The sequence below is a fragment of the Neofelis nebulosa genome (assembly GCF_028018385.1).
Source record: "Neofelis nebulosa isolate mNeoNeb1 chromosome Y unlocalized genomic scaffold, mNeoNeb1.pri SUPER_Y_unloc_1, whole genome shotgun sequence".
NCBI classification, from domain to species: Eukaryota; Metazoa; Chordata; class Mammalia; order Carnivora; family Felidae; genus Neofelis; species Neofelis nebulosa.
The window spans coordinates 1,611,942-1,629,682 of NW_026691917.1; the positions used below are offsets into that span (position 1 = coordinate 1,611,942).

Genomic DNA, 17,741 nt, shown 5'->3' on the forward strand with positions numbered 1-17,741 from the left:
TCTTACATTCATTACATCACTACGTTTTTGCAGTATACGAAGAACCAAAATATACCAGGAAACATTGATTTAACTGTGAATATTCTGACGATGAGTTTTTGGCCAACCTATATCCCTAAGGAGATCCAGTTACCCCCAGATGTAAGAAATTCACTGTTTACATTATTATATTATATAGTAGATTAATTTTCAAGTAGCTTTTAATCTTTTTTAATTTTTTTGTAAAAATTTTTAATGTTTATTATTTTTGAGAGAGAGACAGAGACAGAGACAGAGCATGAGTAGGGGAGGGGCAGAGAGAGAGACACAGAATCCGAAGCAGGCTCCAGGCTCTGAGCTGTCAGCACAGAGCCCAATGCTTGGCTCGACCTCACGAACCAAGAGATCAGGACCCTGGCCAAAGTCAACACTTAACTGACTCAGACACCCAGACACCCAGGCACCCCGGCCTTTACTCTTTAATAAGTCTTTAGGCCATACTTTACGTTCATATAAATGTCTCCTTAATGTTCTCTGTTTTGAAATGTAGTCATACAGTTTTTAGGGGGGCACACAGGTAAAATAGTTCAGTGTTAAATAATTCAGTAGTTCATAGTTTAAATAGTCTGTCTTTTTCATGTAGTCAGTTGTAGATTTTGAATCGACCAGCCTGGCTTCCTTTTGCTTTTATGCTTTGCATTTACTGGCATTGACTTCTGTTTCTCTTACTGTGTATCAGTAAAAATATTTACTCATGTACCACATAAACATATGATAGAAAAAGTCATCAACAAATCACTCAGTATCTATTGATTGCTCCACTTAGTAATCATGGAAACCCCTCTCCAACTGCTACCGGTTTTTAGCTTTCTTACCATACAGCTTTGGTTTTAGCTTTCTCTTCTCCATAAATCAGTTACCCATCCTGTTGGTTGTTCCTCTTACCAGGACCTGGTGGCAACTCAGTTGCTATTATCTTTACTTTCTTTCTCCATGGATTTATTTAATTTGTATAATTGTATTGCCATATTGGTGGATTTCCTGTAAGTTACTGAATGCACTACGTTGGACTAGAAGAATCAACAGAGGTTGTTTCCTTGTTTCAGAAGTCTCTTTGGCCCCCACCCAGTCTTTTCTCCACAGAAATGTGTTACATACCCTTGGGGAAACCATGCATGGCCATGACATATGTTTTTAAATATAATATTTTAGGGCTGCAAGTAGGACTTTAATTGGTATACAGTGTATCAATTTTTCTTTATTTCTTTCCTCCAGATGGAAAGACTTCAGAAAAATTTCAAGAGTTTCTACTTAAGCAGACACAGTGGCCGGAAACTTCAGTGGCAGTCAACTCTTGGACGTTGTGTTCTTAGAGCTGAATTTAAAAAGGCAAGCAAATGATCTTTAAGATAGCATTTTACTTAGACTTCTAAGTTATAACAATTTCACCTTGATAAAGAATATTTACTTTAAATTTTATTTATTTTGAGAGAGAGAGACACAGAGACAGAGACAGAGACAGAGACAGAGAGAGACAGAGAGCACGAATGGGAAGAGGGGCAGAGGATAAGAGGAGGAGAGGGAATCCCAAGCAGGCTCTTTGCTTTCAATGCAGAGCTAGATGTGGGTCTCTGTCCTCAAAACAGTGAGACCAGGAGTCAGATGACACTTAACCAACCGAACCACCCATGGTCCCTGATAAAATATATTTTTAATACATACTTTATGGAGAAAGCTCATTTGTTGAATAATGGTGTGTTTATGTATTATGAGTATGCTGACAGATCAATCATTTGTGTATAAGTGAATTTTTAAAACATAGTACTTGCCATTTTTATCTCTGTGATACCAGTGCACATTGTTTGATCTCTGATGTCTCAGAATCCCAATCAGTCATCATTAGAGCCCTGGGATGTTAACCACCCGGGACTCACATAGCTAATGGAAGCATGCACTGAGTTTGAGGCAATGGTGTGATGTAGTTATGACATAGTTGAGTGAACTGTTTTATTAAAACTATTTCTCAAGATTGAAAAAGAAAAAAAGACCAGTACAAAAGCTCCTGGATTGTGTGGAATAGAGAAACACAGTAACGTTCTGATGCGATGGCATAAATGAAGCACAGAAGAAAAATGTAGACTGATATCCCAGAGATCATTTCTTGATGTCTAGTGTGTAAGGAGCTGTTGGGATATAATAGGCGATGAACTCCCTTTGTGTCTAGTGGCATCCATTGTTGGAACTTCTGAAATAATGACACAGGAATTGGCTGGATGTCTCCTCGTATCCAGCGGCTCTGACTCTTACCCTGTGTTGTAGGTTGAAAATTGGGCCCCAAAGATAAGTCCGTAAACTTGCTATGCTTTGGAACTAACGTTTCTATATTTTGAAGAAGGTTTTTGCAGATGTGATGAAAGACCTTGAGATGAGGAACTCATCCTGGACTATATGATGGGCCCTAAAATCCATATCAACTTTCCTTATGAGAGAGAGGCTTGGCAAGCTTATACACAGAAATCCACATACAGGGTGCCCGCCCCTTTGCCCCCCCACCCCAGAGACAGAGAGACAGAGAAAAGAAAGAGAAAGAGAAGGGTGATGTAAAGATAGAACCTGAGACTAGAAGATATTCTGAACCCTCTGAAGAGACTAAAGTCCTGCTACACCTTGATTCTTACCCAAGGATGCTGATGTGAATTTCTGGCCTTCAGGCTTGGAGAAAATACATATTTGTGTCTTTTTAAACCACGATGTGTGTGGTAAGTTGTTACAGCAGCCACAAGAAGTTATACATCCTCATATGCACTTTACTGTGTGACTCAGTTTTTTCATAGATGGCCCAGGCACTGACAGTCTATACATAAGTATGTCCAACATGTTTTAGTCAGCATTCAAAGAAGAGACTGAACCTGTTCCTTAGTGTCGAACTTCAGTATGGCGCCTCCGTGATCAAAGTATTAATGGATGAGAAAAGAGGTTTTGTTTTTAATTCTGCCTCTGCCAGTTTGGGGGTGGCCTTGCTGAAAGGTAATAACTAAAGTTTGATACAAGCAGAGGGAAAGAAAAACATGTTTATGTTTATGTTCCCGAAGCAATGACAATTAGATGCTTATGGTTCTCTACAATAACGTGAGATTCACTTGATTCCCCCAAGGTAAAGTTGGGCCGAAATGATTTAAATCCTCAGGCTACACCTGAGTATTTAATGTTACTGGAGGAATTGAAGCAAGATAATAACTAATCATAACTAATTTTTCATGTATATGTGTGAATTCTTTATTACTTTTGGCCCTTAACACACGTGGAAAACTCAGTATATGCCAGTAGAACAAGTGAAATAGTACAGAGCTGTAGTTAAAAATAAAAAAAAAAATAATCTCAGTCCTTTCACTTCAGAATCCTGAAATGAATAAACAAGTTTATATACAACCATGTTGTTTTATGTGATGATGCAAACATGTAACACTTAGTTTTGTCTCATTTTACTGATTATTTACTGAGATTACTAGTGTACATGTCACACTGCTACTTCTTTTTATCCCTCTAATGGATTCATCATGAGCATCTATGCTAATTAAACTATGAAGATACCGTTTTTAATTGTTCTCTCTTATAATTCTTCTTAATATTTCAAATGATCTTCAGGGGCCAAAATCCCCAATTAGAGAATGGTAAGCATTGTTTGTAATACAATTGAAAAGGGAATCATGAAAAACTGTATTTTCCTGAGTAGTGAAATGCTGATGATACCACACAGAAACAGTTTTCTTGTGATTAGGCGTGTATGTTTGGCTTTGATTTTTGAGAGTGCATATTTTCTATTTGGTTTTAAGTTGACTTATTTTGAGAGAGATAGAGGAGCGAACAAGCAGGGGAGGGGTAGAGGGAGAGGGCGAGGGAGAGGGAGAGGGGGGAAGGGGATCGAAAGTGAAGTGGGTTCTGTGGTGACAGCAGAGAGCCCAGTGCTGGGCTCACACTGATGTGCCACGGTGATGACTTCAGCATAAATCCGATGCCTAACTGTCTGAGCTACCCGGGCCATCCTGAGAAAGCATATTTTCAAAACAGCTCCTCGTTTCATAAGAAAGATTCTTTTTTAGAGAGACAGAGAGAGAGAGAGACAAAGAGACAGAGGCAGAGAGAGAAAGAGCAAGAAGGAGAAGGGCAGACAGAGAAGGAGGGAAAGAATCTTAAGCAGGCTCCATGCCCAGCAAAGAGCCTTATGTGGAGATTCATCTCCTAACCAACCTTGTGATCATGACCTGAGCCAAAATCAATAGTCGGATTCCTAATTGACTAAGCTACCCAGGTGCACCTCACCCCCTATTAAAAAAGATACTAGTGTAGACAACACATACATTCTCTTTAATTGAACAGGGTTAGAATCATAGCAAAATTGAACAGAAGGTACAGGGTCCCTCATTATGAACAACTCCAACCAGAGCAGTACATTTATTACAGTTGTTAGTATTCCATTGATGCATAATTATTTCTGAAATCCCATAGATTATTTTAGTGTTCAAGGTTGGCATTTTATGGGTTTGGACCAGGTCTTGTGACATGTATTATGTAGACTAGTTTCAGGTCCCTAAAATTCCTCAGTGTTCCACTTGAATTCCACATGTATTTTTACTTTATAATTTTGTGAATACATTATTTTTTCAGAAGAGTTACATTTTCCCAGTAAAAAATGTAAATGATGGTTTTGTTCTCTGTTTGTTTTTGTCTTATATAGAAAATTACACACATTTGACTCTTTACTAGGAAAATACCTTTCATCATTGTAGAGCATTTGACACAATATTCTAACGATGTAAAAGAATCAGCTCTTCTTAATTGCTTTGGAAGTTCATGTAATCTTAACCAAATCTGTGAACTATATTGGTATCAATAAAACCTTAACATTTTTTTTAAGTTCATCTGAAAGAATATGTATGAGTAGTAAACACCGAAATTCTAAGAGCAATAGGAAAGTAGATCTAGAGCCTATTTTTCATTACCATGATATAAATAATGCCCCTTGGAATATAGTAAATAATAACTCATTTTTTCTAGAAATTTCCTATAGAAATATTCATTGCACCATATCACTGTTGGCTCCAAGTACCTTTTTTTTTTTTTTTCCAAAAATTTCTGAGGATGCCTTTCTCTAACATTTTGATTTGGGTTCCTAAGATTAAATCAAGTTATGATTGAGCTTTTTTTTTCTTTTAAAACAATGAGAAATTAGAAGCTCTCAATAGGAAGCCATATTTGATAGGAGAAAAGAAGAATAGAGAAAATGAAGTATTTGAAATAAAGATTAATCAAAGAAGCAGTTGAATAAAAATGTTGAGAATTGAATATGATTTATACATTGCAAAAGATTTACTCTGGTATTTTAATTTAAAAAAAGATAAACTAGACCCCATCAAAGTATATTGTCATGAAATCTTAGATAAGAGACAAAGAAAATTTGTGAAGCCTTGACAGAGTGAGAAACTAAAACTCATAGAATGTATGACTGGAGGCTACAAGGCATCTGATTGTTCAGTAGCAGGAACTTGAATATGATTACATTGTCTTCAGTCCTCTTAGGAAAATGATGTCCAGGTGCAATTTATGTGCTTAAGAAAATAATTATTCAGATATATGCACGAAATTGTCCTATATCAGGCACAAAAAGTCATAAAAATATAATTTCCATCTATTCTGTCTCTGGGAACTTTAGGAAATGTACTGCATCAAAATGACTGATTATAAGACAGATGTCATAATACGGGAATGGACATCCATCTGTGGAAACACAAAGGGAATCCATAGGGAGCCGGTGTTCAGAGGGTGTTGGAAAGATTGCCTTCTAAAAGATTAAATAAACTCAGTTATGGCACTGTAGATAAAATGTAAATAACTTTCTGCATGGTTAGAGCTTTTTAAACACATTTTGCTTAGACTAGATCAAAGAATAAGTCTTAAGACTTAAATGATGTCTGTATACCTGGAGTATTACCTGTGTGGAATTAGTTACCTTTTATATTTCAGAAGCAAGGATTTAGACTATGATTATGGAGATGTTCCAGAATTTTAAGATTTCTGACTCTTATTGTTCTCCTGGAGACTGTTATCAAGGAGAAATAATTTTCATTGGAAACTATTTGCTTCTCTCCCTGTCTTGGTGTAGGGCAGAGGTTGTTGCATATATAAGTCGTCACATTACCTTCTTCTCTCCCTGTCTTGGTGTAGGGCAGAGGTTGTTGCATATATAAGTCGTCACATTACCTTCTTCAAAGTTTCATCCCAAGATAAGCAAGGGTTGGGACGAAAGGGAACTAGTGCAGTTTTTGATGGAACTCATAATTAGTATATCCATATCTATGGAAATCTGCATTCAGTATAACCTGAATAATACATGATATTATTAATATATAATAATATGAATGTAGGTATTAAAAATTGTTTCTACATTCTGGTTTGTTTGAATACACTTGAAAGGAAATAGTACCTTTCTTGAAAGCTTGATGATGTATTGATATATGGAAAAGAAAAACAATATAAAAAAGTTTAGTCAGTATTTAGCAGTAAATGCAAATTATAGTTATAATCAGCTACAATCATGATCCTGATACATAATCACCATATGTTATTTTTTCAGCCATAAATATAATTTACCTGTTTCAATATATATTTACTTAGCTGTATAACTTTGAAATTTCATCATTTTCTTTGAGAGTGGTTTCTAAATTGTGTAAGATTCACATGCCACAAAAGCTGGATCTATTCCTGTTTTGGACCAAAGTCTGAAGAGCATGGAAAAACATTAGAGCGAAAGACATAACTGGAGAATGGGGGATAAAAGGGAATGGAGAAGACTGGGGTAACAAAAAGTAAAGGCCTTTGGGGCTTCTGGGCGGCTCAGTTGGTTAAACGCCTGACTTTGGCTCAGGTCCTGATCTCACAGTTTGTGAGTTCAAACCCCACGTTGGGCTCTGTGGTGACAGCTCAGAGCCTGGAGCCTGCTTCAGATTCTCTGTCTCTGTCTGTGCCCCTCCCCCTCTTGCGCATGCACTTGCTGTCTCTCAAAAATTATAAAACATAAAAAATTGTTTAACATAGAGGGCTTAAAGTTGGAGGAATGGAAATATCTGAATTTGAAGCAGGAAGAAAAGAAAATTGGTGGGGGAAAATGGAGGGAATCAAGATATAATAAATAAGCTGGCCGTTGAAACCAGTTAAAGTTTATAGTCTGACACCTAACTGTAGAGTTAAATGTTGACTATGGGCTTCTCCTTTGTGGCTTTTATTATGTTGAGGTATGTTACCCCTCAGCCCACTTTGTTAAAAGTTCTATCAGGAATGGATGTTAACTATTTTCAAGTGCTTTTTTTTTTTTTTCCAACTGTTAGAGATGATCATGTGATTTGCATCTTTGATTCTGTTAATGTGATGTGTGACACTGATGGATTTCCATATGTTGCCTCCTCTTTGCAATCCAGGGATGAATCCCATTTTATCATGGTAAATCTTTTTAAGAAGCTGTTAAAAATTCAGTTACCTGGTATGTAGCTGAGACATTTTGCACACATATTCAAGGGCTATTGGCCTGTAACTTTCTTGTTATTATAAAGGTAAGAACGTTGGCCTAGTGAGATGAGTTTGGTAATGTTTCCTCATCTTCAGTTCTTTTGAGAAGATGAGAGTTTGAGTTTGAGAAGTTTGAGAATAATTGGCACTAATTCTTTGGATAGTTTTCCTCTTGTGAAGTCGTTAGGTTTAGGATTTTCTTTGTAGATAGGTTTTTGGTTAGCTATTCAGTGTCCTTACCACTAGTTCGGTCTGTTCAAGTTTTTGTTGCTTTATGTTTTGGTGGTAAGCTGTATATTTCTAGAAATTCAGTTAATTCTTACAGGTCGTCCAATGTCTTGGTGTATGATTGTTCATAGATGTCTCTGTGACTCTTTGTATTTCTGTGGTATCTGTTGCAATGTCTTCTCTATAATTTTGTGTTCTCTCTCTTTCTTTGTTAGTGTATAAGCGGTTTGTCAGTTTTATTTTTTCAAAGGACCAGCTTTTTGTTTTGCTAATGTTACTTAATTTTTTTTCATTCTCTTTCATGTATTTCTGCTCTGATATCCATTATATCCTGCTAACTTGGTCTTAGTTTTGGTTTTTCTGCTTTCTTCCAGTGTAATATTAGGTTAACTCGAGATACTACTTTTTCTTAATGTAGACATTTATTGCCATTAAGTTCCCTCTAACTTCTGTTTTAGGTACAGCCCTTTTAGTTTTGTTACATTTGTTTCCACTATCATTTGTCTGGAGTAATTTAAAAATGTCTCTCTCCTTTTTAGTTTTTAATCCATTAGTTAGTCAGGGTTGTGTCATTCAATTCCCATGTATTTGTGAATTTTTCTTTTGCCACTGATTTCTTATTTGATACCATTGTGGTCAGAAAAGAGACTTGGTATAATTTGTGTCTTTTTGCAGTTTTAGAATTATTTTTATGGCATGCATGATCTGTCCTAGAAAAGATTCTTTGTATGCTTAACTCAGTAGTTTCGTTTGTCTTGTCTTGTTTTGTTTTGTTTTGTTTTGTTTTTCAAATCTGTCTCCTAATTGATTTTCTGTCTGGATGAACTCTCTGTTTTGAAAACAGTGTATGAAAAGAACGTTCTTAACTATTACTGTGTTGTACTTACTTCTCCTTTTAGTTCTGTCACTGTTTGCTTAATAGACTTAGATGCTCCAATGTTGACTGCATATATATTTTAAACTGTTACGTTCTTGATTGATTGGCCCATCGTTGTATAACATTTTGTCTCTCTGTCCATTTTTGGCCTAAGGTGTATTTTGTCTAAAATAAATAGAGCTACCCTGCTTTCTTTTGGTCACCATTTGCTTGAAATATCTTTTTATGTCTTTTATCTCTCATTCTGTATATGCTGTGAAAGCTAAAGTGTATTTTGGTATCCAGCATATCATTGGATCTTATTTTTTCGCCTCTCTGTTATTATTGATTATACATTATATTGATTATATTGCTTATATATTGATTATAATTATCGCTTGTTTGGAGACTTGGTTTTTTAAGTAAGTGTAAAGTAATTAGTGATTGATAAGGACTTCGTATTGCCATTTTATTGTTTTCCAAATATTTTACAGATCTTTCATTTTTTTAAAATTTTGTTTAACATTTATTTATTTTGAGACAGAGAGAGAGACAGAGCATGAACAGGGGAGGGGCAGAGAGAGAGGGAGACACAGAATCGGAAGCAGGCTCCAGGCTCTGAGCCATCAGCCCAGAGCCCGACGTGGGGCTCGAACTCATGGACCGCGAGATCGTGACCTGAGCTGAAGTCGGATGCTCAACTGACTGAGCATCCGACTCAGTCAGGCGCCCCCAGATCTTTCATTCTTTACTTTCCTTCTTGCGTGCCCTTTGTGTTTGACAAAGTCTTTTAGTGGTGCTTTCATTCCTTATCCTAATGCCTTATCTATCTGCTACATGTTTTTCCTTGGTGGTCACCATGTGGTGTTTACCATTGTGTATTAAACTGATAACATATTGGTAGCATACAGTAATTTTATACTTTTAGGTCTCTCCCCTCACATTTGGATTATTAATAGTTACAATTTACATGTGTATTCAATAACAAATTAATACATATTGATTATTTTTAATACTCATGTTTGTGAACTTTATTTTAGAATGCTAAATTAAGCACTGTCATTACAATATTAGAGGATTTTCTTTGGTAAAGTATTTTCAGTTACCAGGACATATCGTAAATTCGTATGTTTTTCTGATATTAATTGGCATGATTTTATTTGGGATTGAAGAACACCATTTAGAATTTCATATAACGTAGATCCAGTGGTGATGAACCACTTCTGCTTTTGTTCAGGAAGATCTTTATGTCCTCCTTATTAAAAGGAATAACTTTGCTACTAATAGCATTTTGGTTGAAAGTTTATTTCACTACTTTGTGTATATCATGCCACGCTCTCCTGGCTTGCCAAATCTTGGTGAGAATTCTCGTATTCTTTTTTGGGCTCATTTAGATATTATGAGTTATTTTTCTCTTGTTGGTTTCAAAACTCTCTTTATTTTTGAAATTTGATAATGTAACTACAGTGAATCTTACTATAGCCCTTAAAAGGTTCAACCTATTTGGGATTCTTTGGGTCTGGATGTACATATCTCTTGCACAGTGTAGGAAGTTTTCAGCTCATATTACGTAAATATACTTTCTGTCCCAGTGTCTCTCTCCTCTCTTTCTGGGATTCCTATAATCCTGGATCATTGATTCTTTATTCTGTGTGATGAGATGGCTGTTGAAGCTCTAATCTGAATAATTCAATCAGTCATTGTGTTATTCCACTGGAGAATTTGTTTTTTCTCTTTAATGGTTTCTGTATTTTTGTTGAACATATGTGTTTCATGTATTGTTTTCTTAATTTTCTTTTGTTGTCTTTCAGGATGTTTTTGTAGTTCAGTGAACTCCTCTAATAGTTCAGGATTATTCTGAATTCTTTGTCTTAGAGTTCATTTCTTTCACATCAGTTATTGGAGCTTTGTTTAGTAGCTTTTCATGGTGTAATGTTCACTGTATTATTCATAATTCTTGATTCCTTGAATTACTACCTACACATTTGACTAAGCAGTTTCCTCTTACAGACTCCACTGGTTTGTTTTGGCATGGGGAGACCCTCACCAGGCAGCTCAGCTAGGTGTACTGAAAACTTCAGCTGTTAGCATATATGGGCAAAAAGGCTCAGTGTTGGGAAATTAGTAGGACACGGGCCGTGCTCTGAGAATGGTGTGTACCATGGAAAACATTACGAGATCATAGAGCATTTTTTCTTTTTTTAATTAAAAATTTTTAATTATTTTTTTTTAATTTTTAAATTTTACTTAAATCTAAGTAAGTTAACCTATAATGTAATAATGATTTCAGGAGTAGAATTTAGTGATCCATCGATTAATATTAATGTAAGTGCTCATCCCAACAAGTGTGCTCCTCATTTCCCATCACCCATTTAGATAATTCCCCCAAACAACACCCTTCCAGCAACCGTCAGTTTTGTTCTCTGTATCTGAGAGTCTCTTATGGCTTTCCTCCGTATTTTTATCTTATTTTTCTTTTTCCTTCTCTATGTTTCCTTGTTTTGTTTCACATATAAGTGAAATCATACAATATTTACCTTTCTCTGACTGACTTATTTAGCTTAACATAATACACGCCAGTTGCATCCCAGTTGTGGCAAATGGCAAGACTTCATTCTTTTTTCTGCATCACAGAGGAGTGTTCCATTGTGTGTGTGTGTGCGCGCATGCGTGTGTGTGTGTGCGTATACATATGTATACATATATACAACGTCTGTTTTAATGTTAATGTCACTTGATGGACATTTGGGCTCCTTCCATAATTTGGCTATTGTTGATAGCACTTGTCATAAACATTGTGGCTCACATGCTCCTTGAGATCAGCATTTTTGTATCCTTTGGATAAATACCCAGTAGTGAAGTTGTGGGTTGTAATTCTATTTTTATTTATTTGAGGAACCTTCATACTGTTTTACAGAGTGGCTACATCAGTTTGTATTTCCACCATCAGTGCAAAAAGGTTCCCCTTTCTCTGCATCCTCACCTACATCTGTTGTTTCCTGAGTTGTTCATTTTAGCCATTCTGATAGGTGAGATGGTATCTCAGTGTGGTTTTTATTTGTATTTCCCTGATGATGCGTATTGTGGAATGTTTTTTCATGTGTGTTATCCATCTGGGTGTTTTCTTTAAAAAAGTGTCCATTCATGTCTTTTGTCCATTTCTTTATTGGATTATGTGTTTTTTGGGTGTTGAGTTTGATAATTTCTTTATAGATTTTGGATACTGTCTCTTATCTGATATGTCATCTGCAACTATCCCCCCATTCTGTTGGTTGCCTGTTTTAAAACTGATTATTTATGTATCTTGAGAGAGGGTGCAGAGAGAAAGAGCAGAGAAGGGGCAGAGAAAGAGAGGAGAGGGTCCCAAGCCGGCTCCATGCTGTCAGCACAGAGCCCAATTTGGAGCTTGATCTCAGAAACCAATTGCAAGGTCATGACCTGTGCTGAAACCAGGAGGAGGATGCTTAACCATCTGAGCTACCCAGATGTTCACCCTGCCATTAGTTGCCTTTTAATTTTGTTGGTTGTTTACTTTGCTGCGCAGAAGGCTTTTATCTTGATGAGGTCCCAGTAGTACATTTTTGCTTTTATTTCCCTTGCCTCTGGCGATGACCAGTAAGAAGTTTCTGCAGCCAAACAAAAAGGGGTTGTTTCCTGTTTTCTCCTCTAGGGTTTTGATGGTTTCCTGTCTTACATTTAGGTGTCTCATCCAGGTTGAAATCATTTTTGTGTGTGGTATGAGAACATGGTGTAGGCTCATTGTTCTACATGTCACTGTCCAGTTTTCCAGTCACCATTTGCTTAAGGCACTGTCTTTTTACTTCGGATATTCTCTCCTGCTGTTCCAAGGATCAGTTGGCCCTAACATTTGTAGGTTGATTTATGGGTTCTCTATTTTTTTTTTAAGTATGAAATGTATTGTCAAATTGGTTTCCATACAACACCCAGTGTTCATCCCAACAGGTGTACTCCTCAATACCCATCACCTACCCTTCCCTCCCTCCCACCCCCCATCAACCATCAGTTTGTTCGCAGTTTTGATTTAAGAGTCTCTTATGGTTTGGCTCCCTTCTCTACTTTTTTTTTCCTTCCCTCCCCCATGGTCTTCTGTAAGTTTCTCAGGATCCACATAAGAGTGGAAACATACGGTATCTGTCTTTCTCCGAATGGCGTATTTCACTTACCATGACACTCTTCACTTCCATCCATGTTGGTACAAAAGGCCATATTTCATTCTTTCTCATTGCCATGTAGTATTCCATTGTGTATATAAACCACATCTTCTTTATCCATTCATAAGTTGATGGACGTTTAGGCTCTTTCCATAATTTGACTATTGTTGAAAGTGCTACTATAAACATTGGGGTACAGTTGCCCCTATGCATCAGCACTCCTGTATCCCTTGGGTAAATTCCTAGCGGTGCTATTGCTGGGTCATGGGGTAGGTCTATTTTTCATTTTGTGAGGAACCTCCACACTGTTTTCCAGAGTGGCTGCCACCAGTTTGTAGCCAGCAGCGCAAGAGGGTTCCCGTTTTTCCACATCCTCTCCAGCATCTATAGTATCCTGATGTGTTCATTTTGGCCAGTCTGACTGGCATGAGGTGGTATCTCAGTGTAGTTTTGATTTGTATTTCCTTGATGAGGAGCAACATTGAGCATCTTTTCATGTGCCTGTTGGCCATCTGGATGTCTTCTTTAGAGAGGTGTCTTATTGATGTTTTCTTCCCATTTCTTCGCTGTATTATTTGTTTTTCGGGTGTGGAGTTTGGGGAGTTCTTTATAGATTTTGGATACTGACCCTTTGTCCGATATATCATTTGCCAATAATCTTTTCCCATTCCGTTGGTTGCCTTTTAGTTTTGTTGATTGTTTCCTTTGCTGTGCAGAAGCTTTTTATCTTCATGAGGTCCCAGTAGTTCATTTTTGCTTTTAATTCCCTTGCCTTTGGGGGTGTGTCAAGTAAGAGATTGCTGCGGCTGAGGTCAGAGAGGTTTTTTTTTTTCCTGCTTTCTTCTCCAGGATTTTGATGGTTTCCTGGCTCACATTCAGGTCCTTTATCCATTTTGAGTTTATTTTGGTGAGTGGAGTAAGAAACAGGTCTAGTTTCATTCTTCTGCATGTTGCTGTCCAGTTCTCCCAGCAGCATTTGTTAAAGAGACTGTCTTTTTTCCATTGGATCTTCTTTCCTGCTTCGTCAAAGATTAGTTGGCCATACTTTTGTGAGTCCAATTCTGAAATCTACATCCTATTCCATTAGTCCATGTGTCTGCTTTTGTGCCACTACCATACTGTCTTGATGATTGTAGCCTTGTAGTAGAGGCTAAAGTCTGGGATTGTGATGCCTCCCACTTTGGTCTTCTTATTCAGTATTACTTTGGCTATTTGGGGTCATCTGTGGTTCCATACATTTTTAGGATCCTTTGTTCTAGCTTTGAGAAGAATGCTGGGGCAATTTTGATTGGGATTGCATTGAATGTGTAGATTGCTTTGGGTAGTATTGACATTTTGACAATATTTATTATTCCAATCCATGAGCAGGGAATGTCTTTCCATTTCTTTGTATCTTCTTCAATTTCCTTCATAAGCTTTCTATAGTTTTCAGCATACAGATCTTTTACATCTTTGGTTAGGTTTATTCCTAGGTATTTTATGCTTCTTGGTGCAATTGTGAATGGGATCAGTTTATTTGTCTTTCTGTTGCTTCATTGTTCGTGTATAAGAATGCAACTGATTTCTGTACATTGATTTTCTATCCTGCAACTTTGCTGAATTCATGTATCAGTTCTAGCAGACTTTTGGTGGAGTCTATCGGATTGTCCATGTATAATATCATGTCATTTGCAAAAAGTGAAGCTTGACTTCATCTTTGCCAATTTTGATGCCTTTGATTTCCTTTTGTTGTCTGATTGCTGATGCTACAGCTTCCAACACTATGTTGAACAACAGCGGTGAGAGTGAACATCTGCTGTGTTCCCGTTCCCAGGGGGAGAGCTCTCAGTGTTTCCCCACTGAGAATGATATTAGCTGAGGGCTTTTCATAAATGGCTTTTATGAACTTTATGTATGTTCCTTCTATCCCAATTTTCCGATGGTTTGTATTAAGAAAGGATGCTGAATTTTGTCAAATGCTTTTTCTGCATCGATTGACAGGATCATACGGTTCTCCCCTCCCCTCCCCTCCCCTCGCCTCCCCTCCCCTTCTTTTCTTTTCTTTTCTTTTCTTTTCTTTTCTTTTCTTTTCTTTTCTTTTCTTTTTCTTTTTCTTTTTCTTTTCCTTCCCCCCTCCCCCTTTCCCCTTTCCCCTTTCCCCTTTCCCCTTTCCCCATTCCATTCCATTTCATTTCATTTCATTTCATTTCATTTCATTTCATTTCATTTCATTTCATTTCATTTCATTTCATTTCATTATTTCATTATTAATGTGATGTCTCACATTGATTGACTTGAGAATGTTGAACCAGCCCTGCAGCCCAGGAATGAATCTCACTTGATCATGGTGAATAATCCTTTTAAATCCTGTTGAATTCGATTTGCTGGTATCTTGTTGAATAATCCCTTTAAGTGCTGTTGAACTCGACAGCATATAAAAAGAATTATTCACTATGATCAAGTGGTATTCATTCCTGGGATGCAGGGCTGGTTCAACATTCGCAAATCAATCAATGTGATACATCACATTAACAACAAAAAAGAGAAGAACCATATGATCCTGTCAATCGATGCAGAAAAGGCCTTGGACAAAATCCAGCACCCTTTCTTAGTAAAAACCATTGAGACAGTTGGGATAGAAGGAACATACTTAAAGATCATAAAGCCATTTATGAAAAGCCCACAGCTAACATCATCCTCAACGGGGAAAAACTAAGAGCTTTTTCCCTGAGATCAGGAACAAGACAGGGATGCCCACTCTCACCGCTGTTGTTTAACATAGTGCTGGAAGTTCTAGCATCAGCAATCAGACAACAAAAGGAAATCAAAGGCATCAAAATTGGCAAAGATGAAGTCAAGCTTTCACTTTTTGCAGATGACATGATATTATACATGGACAATCCGATAGACTCCACCAAAAGTCTGCTAGAACTGATACATGAATTCAGCAAAGTTGCAGGATAGAAAATCAATGTACAGAAATCAGTTGCATTCTTATACACGAACAATGAAGCAACAGAAAGACAAATAAACTGATCCCATTCACAATTGCACCAAGAAGCATAAAATACCTAGGAATAAACCTAACCAAAGATGTAAAAGATCTGTATGCTGAAAACTATAGAAAGCTTATGAAGGTAATTGAAGAAGATATAAAGAAATGGAAAGACATTCCCTGCTCATGGATTGGAAGAATAAATAATTGTCAAAATGTCAACACTACCCAAAGCTATCTACACATTCAATGCAATCCCAATCAAAATTGCACCAGCATTCTTCTCAAAACTAGAACACGCAATCCTAAAATTCATATGGAACCACAAAAGGCCCCGAATAGCCAATGTAATTTTGAAGAAGAAGACCAAAGCAGGAGGCATCACAATCCCAGACTTTAGCCTTTACTACAAAGCTGTCACCATCAAGACAGCATGGTATTGGCATAAAAACAGACACATAGACCAATGGAATAGAATAGAAACCCCAGAACTAGACCCACAAACGTATGGCCAACTCATCTTTGACAAAGCAGGAAAGAACATCCAATGGAAAAAAGACAGTCTCTTTAACAAATGGTGCTGGGAGAACTGGACAGCAACATGCAGAAGGTTGAAACTAGACCACTTCCTCACACCATTCACAAAAATAAACTCAAAATGGATAAAGGACCTGAATGTGAGACAGGAAACCATCAAAACCTTAGAGGAGAAAGCAGGAAAAGACCTCTCTGACCTCAGCCGTAGCAATCTCTTACTCGGCACATCCCCAAAGGCAAGGGAATTAAAAGCAAAAGTGAACTACTGGGACCTTATGAAGATAAAAAGCTTCTGCACAGCAAAGGAAACAACCAACAAAACTAAAAGGCAACCAACGGAATGGGAAAAGATATTTGCAAATGACATATCGGACAGAGGGCTAGTATCCAAAATCTATAAAGAGCTCACCAAACTCCACACCCGAAAAACAAATAACCCAGTGAAGAAATGGGCAGAAAACATGAATAGACACTTCTCTAAAGAAGACATCCGGATGGCCAACAGGCACATGAAAAGATGCTCAACGTCGCTCCATATTAAGGAAATACAAATCTAAACCACACTCAGATATCACCTCACGCCAGTCAGAGTGGCCAAAATGAAGAAATCAGGAGACTAGAGATGCTGGAGAGGATGTGGAGAAACAGGAACCCTCTTGCACTGCTGGTGGGAATGCAAATTGGTGCAGCCGCTCTGGAAAGCAGTGTGGAGGTTCCTCAGAAAATTAAAAATAGACCTACCCTATGACCCAGCAATAGCACTGCTAGGAATTTATCCAAGGGATACAGGAGTACTGATGCATAGGGGCACTTGTACCCCAATGTTTATAGCAGCACTCTCAACAATAGCCAAATTATGGAAAGAGCCTAAATGTCCATCAACTGATGAATGGATAAAGAAATTGTGGTTTAGGGGCGCCTGGGTGGCTCAGTCGGTTAAGCGGCCGACTTCGGCTCAGGTCACGATCTCGCGGTCCGTGAGTTCGAGCCCCACGTCAGGCTCTGGGCTGATGGCTCAGAGCCTGGAGCCTGCTTCCGATTCTGTGTCTCCCTCTCTCTCTGACCCTCCCCCGTTCATGCTCTGTCTATGTCTCAAAAATAAACTTACAACAAAAAGAAAAAAAAAAGAAATTGTGGTTTACATACACAATGGAATACTATGTGGCAATGAGAAAAAATGAAATATGGCCTTTTGTAGCAACGTGGATGGAACTGGAGAGTGTGATGCTAAGTGAAACAAGCCATACAGAGAAAGACAGATACCATATGGTTTCACTCTTATGTGGATCCTGAGAAACATAACAGAAACCCATGGGGGAGGGGAAGGAAAAAAAAAAGAAGAGGTTAGAGTGGGAGAGAGCCAAAGCATAAGAGACTCTTAAAAACTGAGAACAAACTGAGAGTTGATGGGGGTGGGAGGGAGGGGAGGGTGGGT

The 17,741-nt window shown here is 37.6% G+C and overlaps 1 protein-coding gene across 4 annotated transcripts in view; it reads left to right on the plus strand.

The window, feature by feature from the left end:
* LOC131503563 (cullin-4B-like) overlaps positions 1–17,741 on the plus strand; it is a 141,973-nt gene that overhangs the window by 83,626 nt on the left and 40,606 nt on the right. For 2 of the 4 annotated variants that reach the window (XM_058715012.1, XM_058715015.1), the window contains 2 exons: positions 34–141; positions 1,255–1,368. In XM_058715012.1, coding sequence (XP_058570995.1) covers positions 34–141; positions 1,255–1,368 — 222 coding nt within the window. The remainder of the gene's footprint in view (positions 1–33; positions 142–1,254; positions 1,369–17,741) is intronic. The other 2 variants (XM_058715013.1, XM_058715014.1) reach the window with 1 other exon arrangement.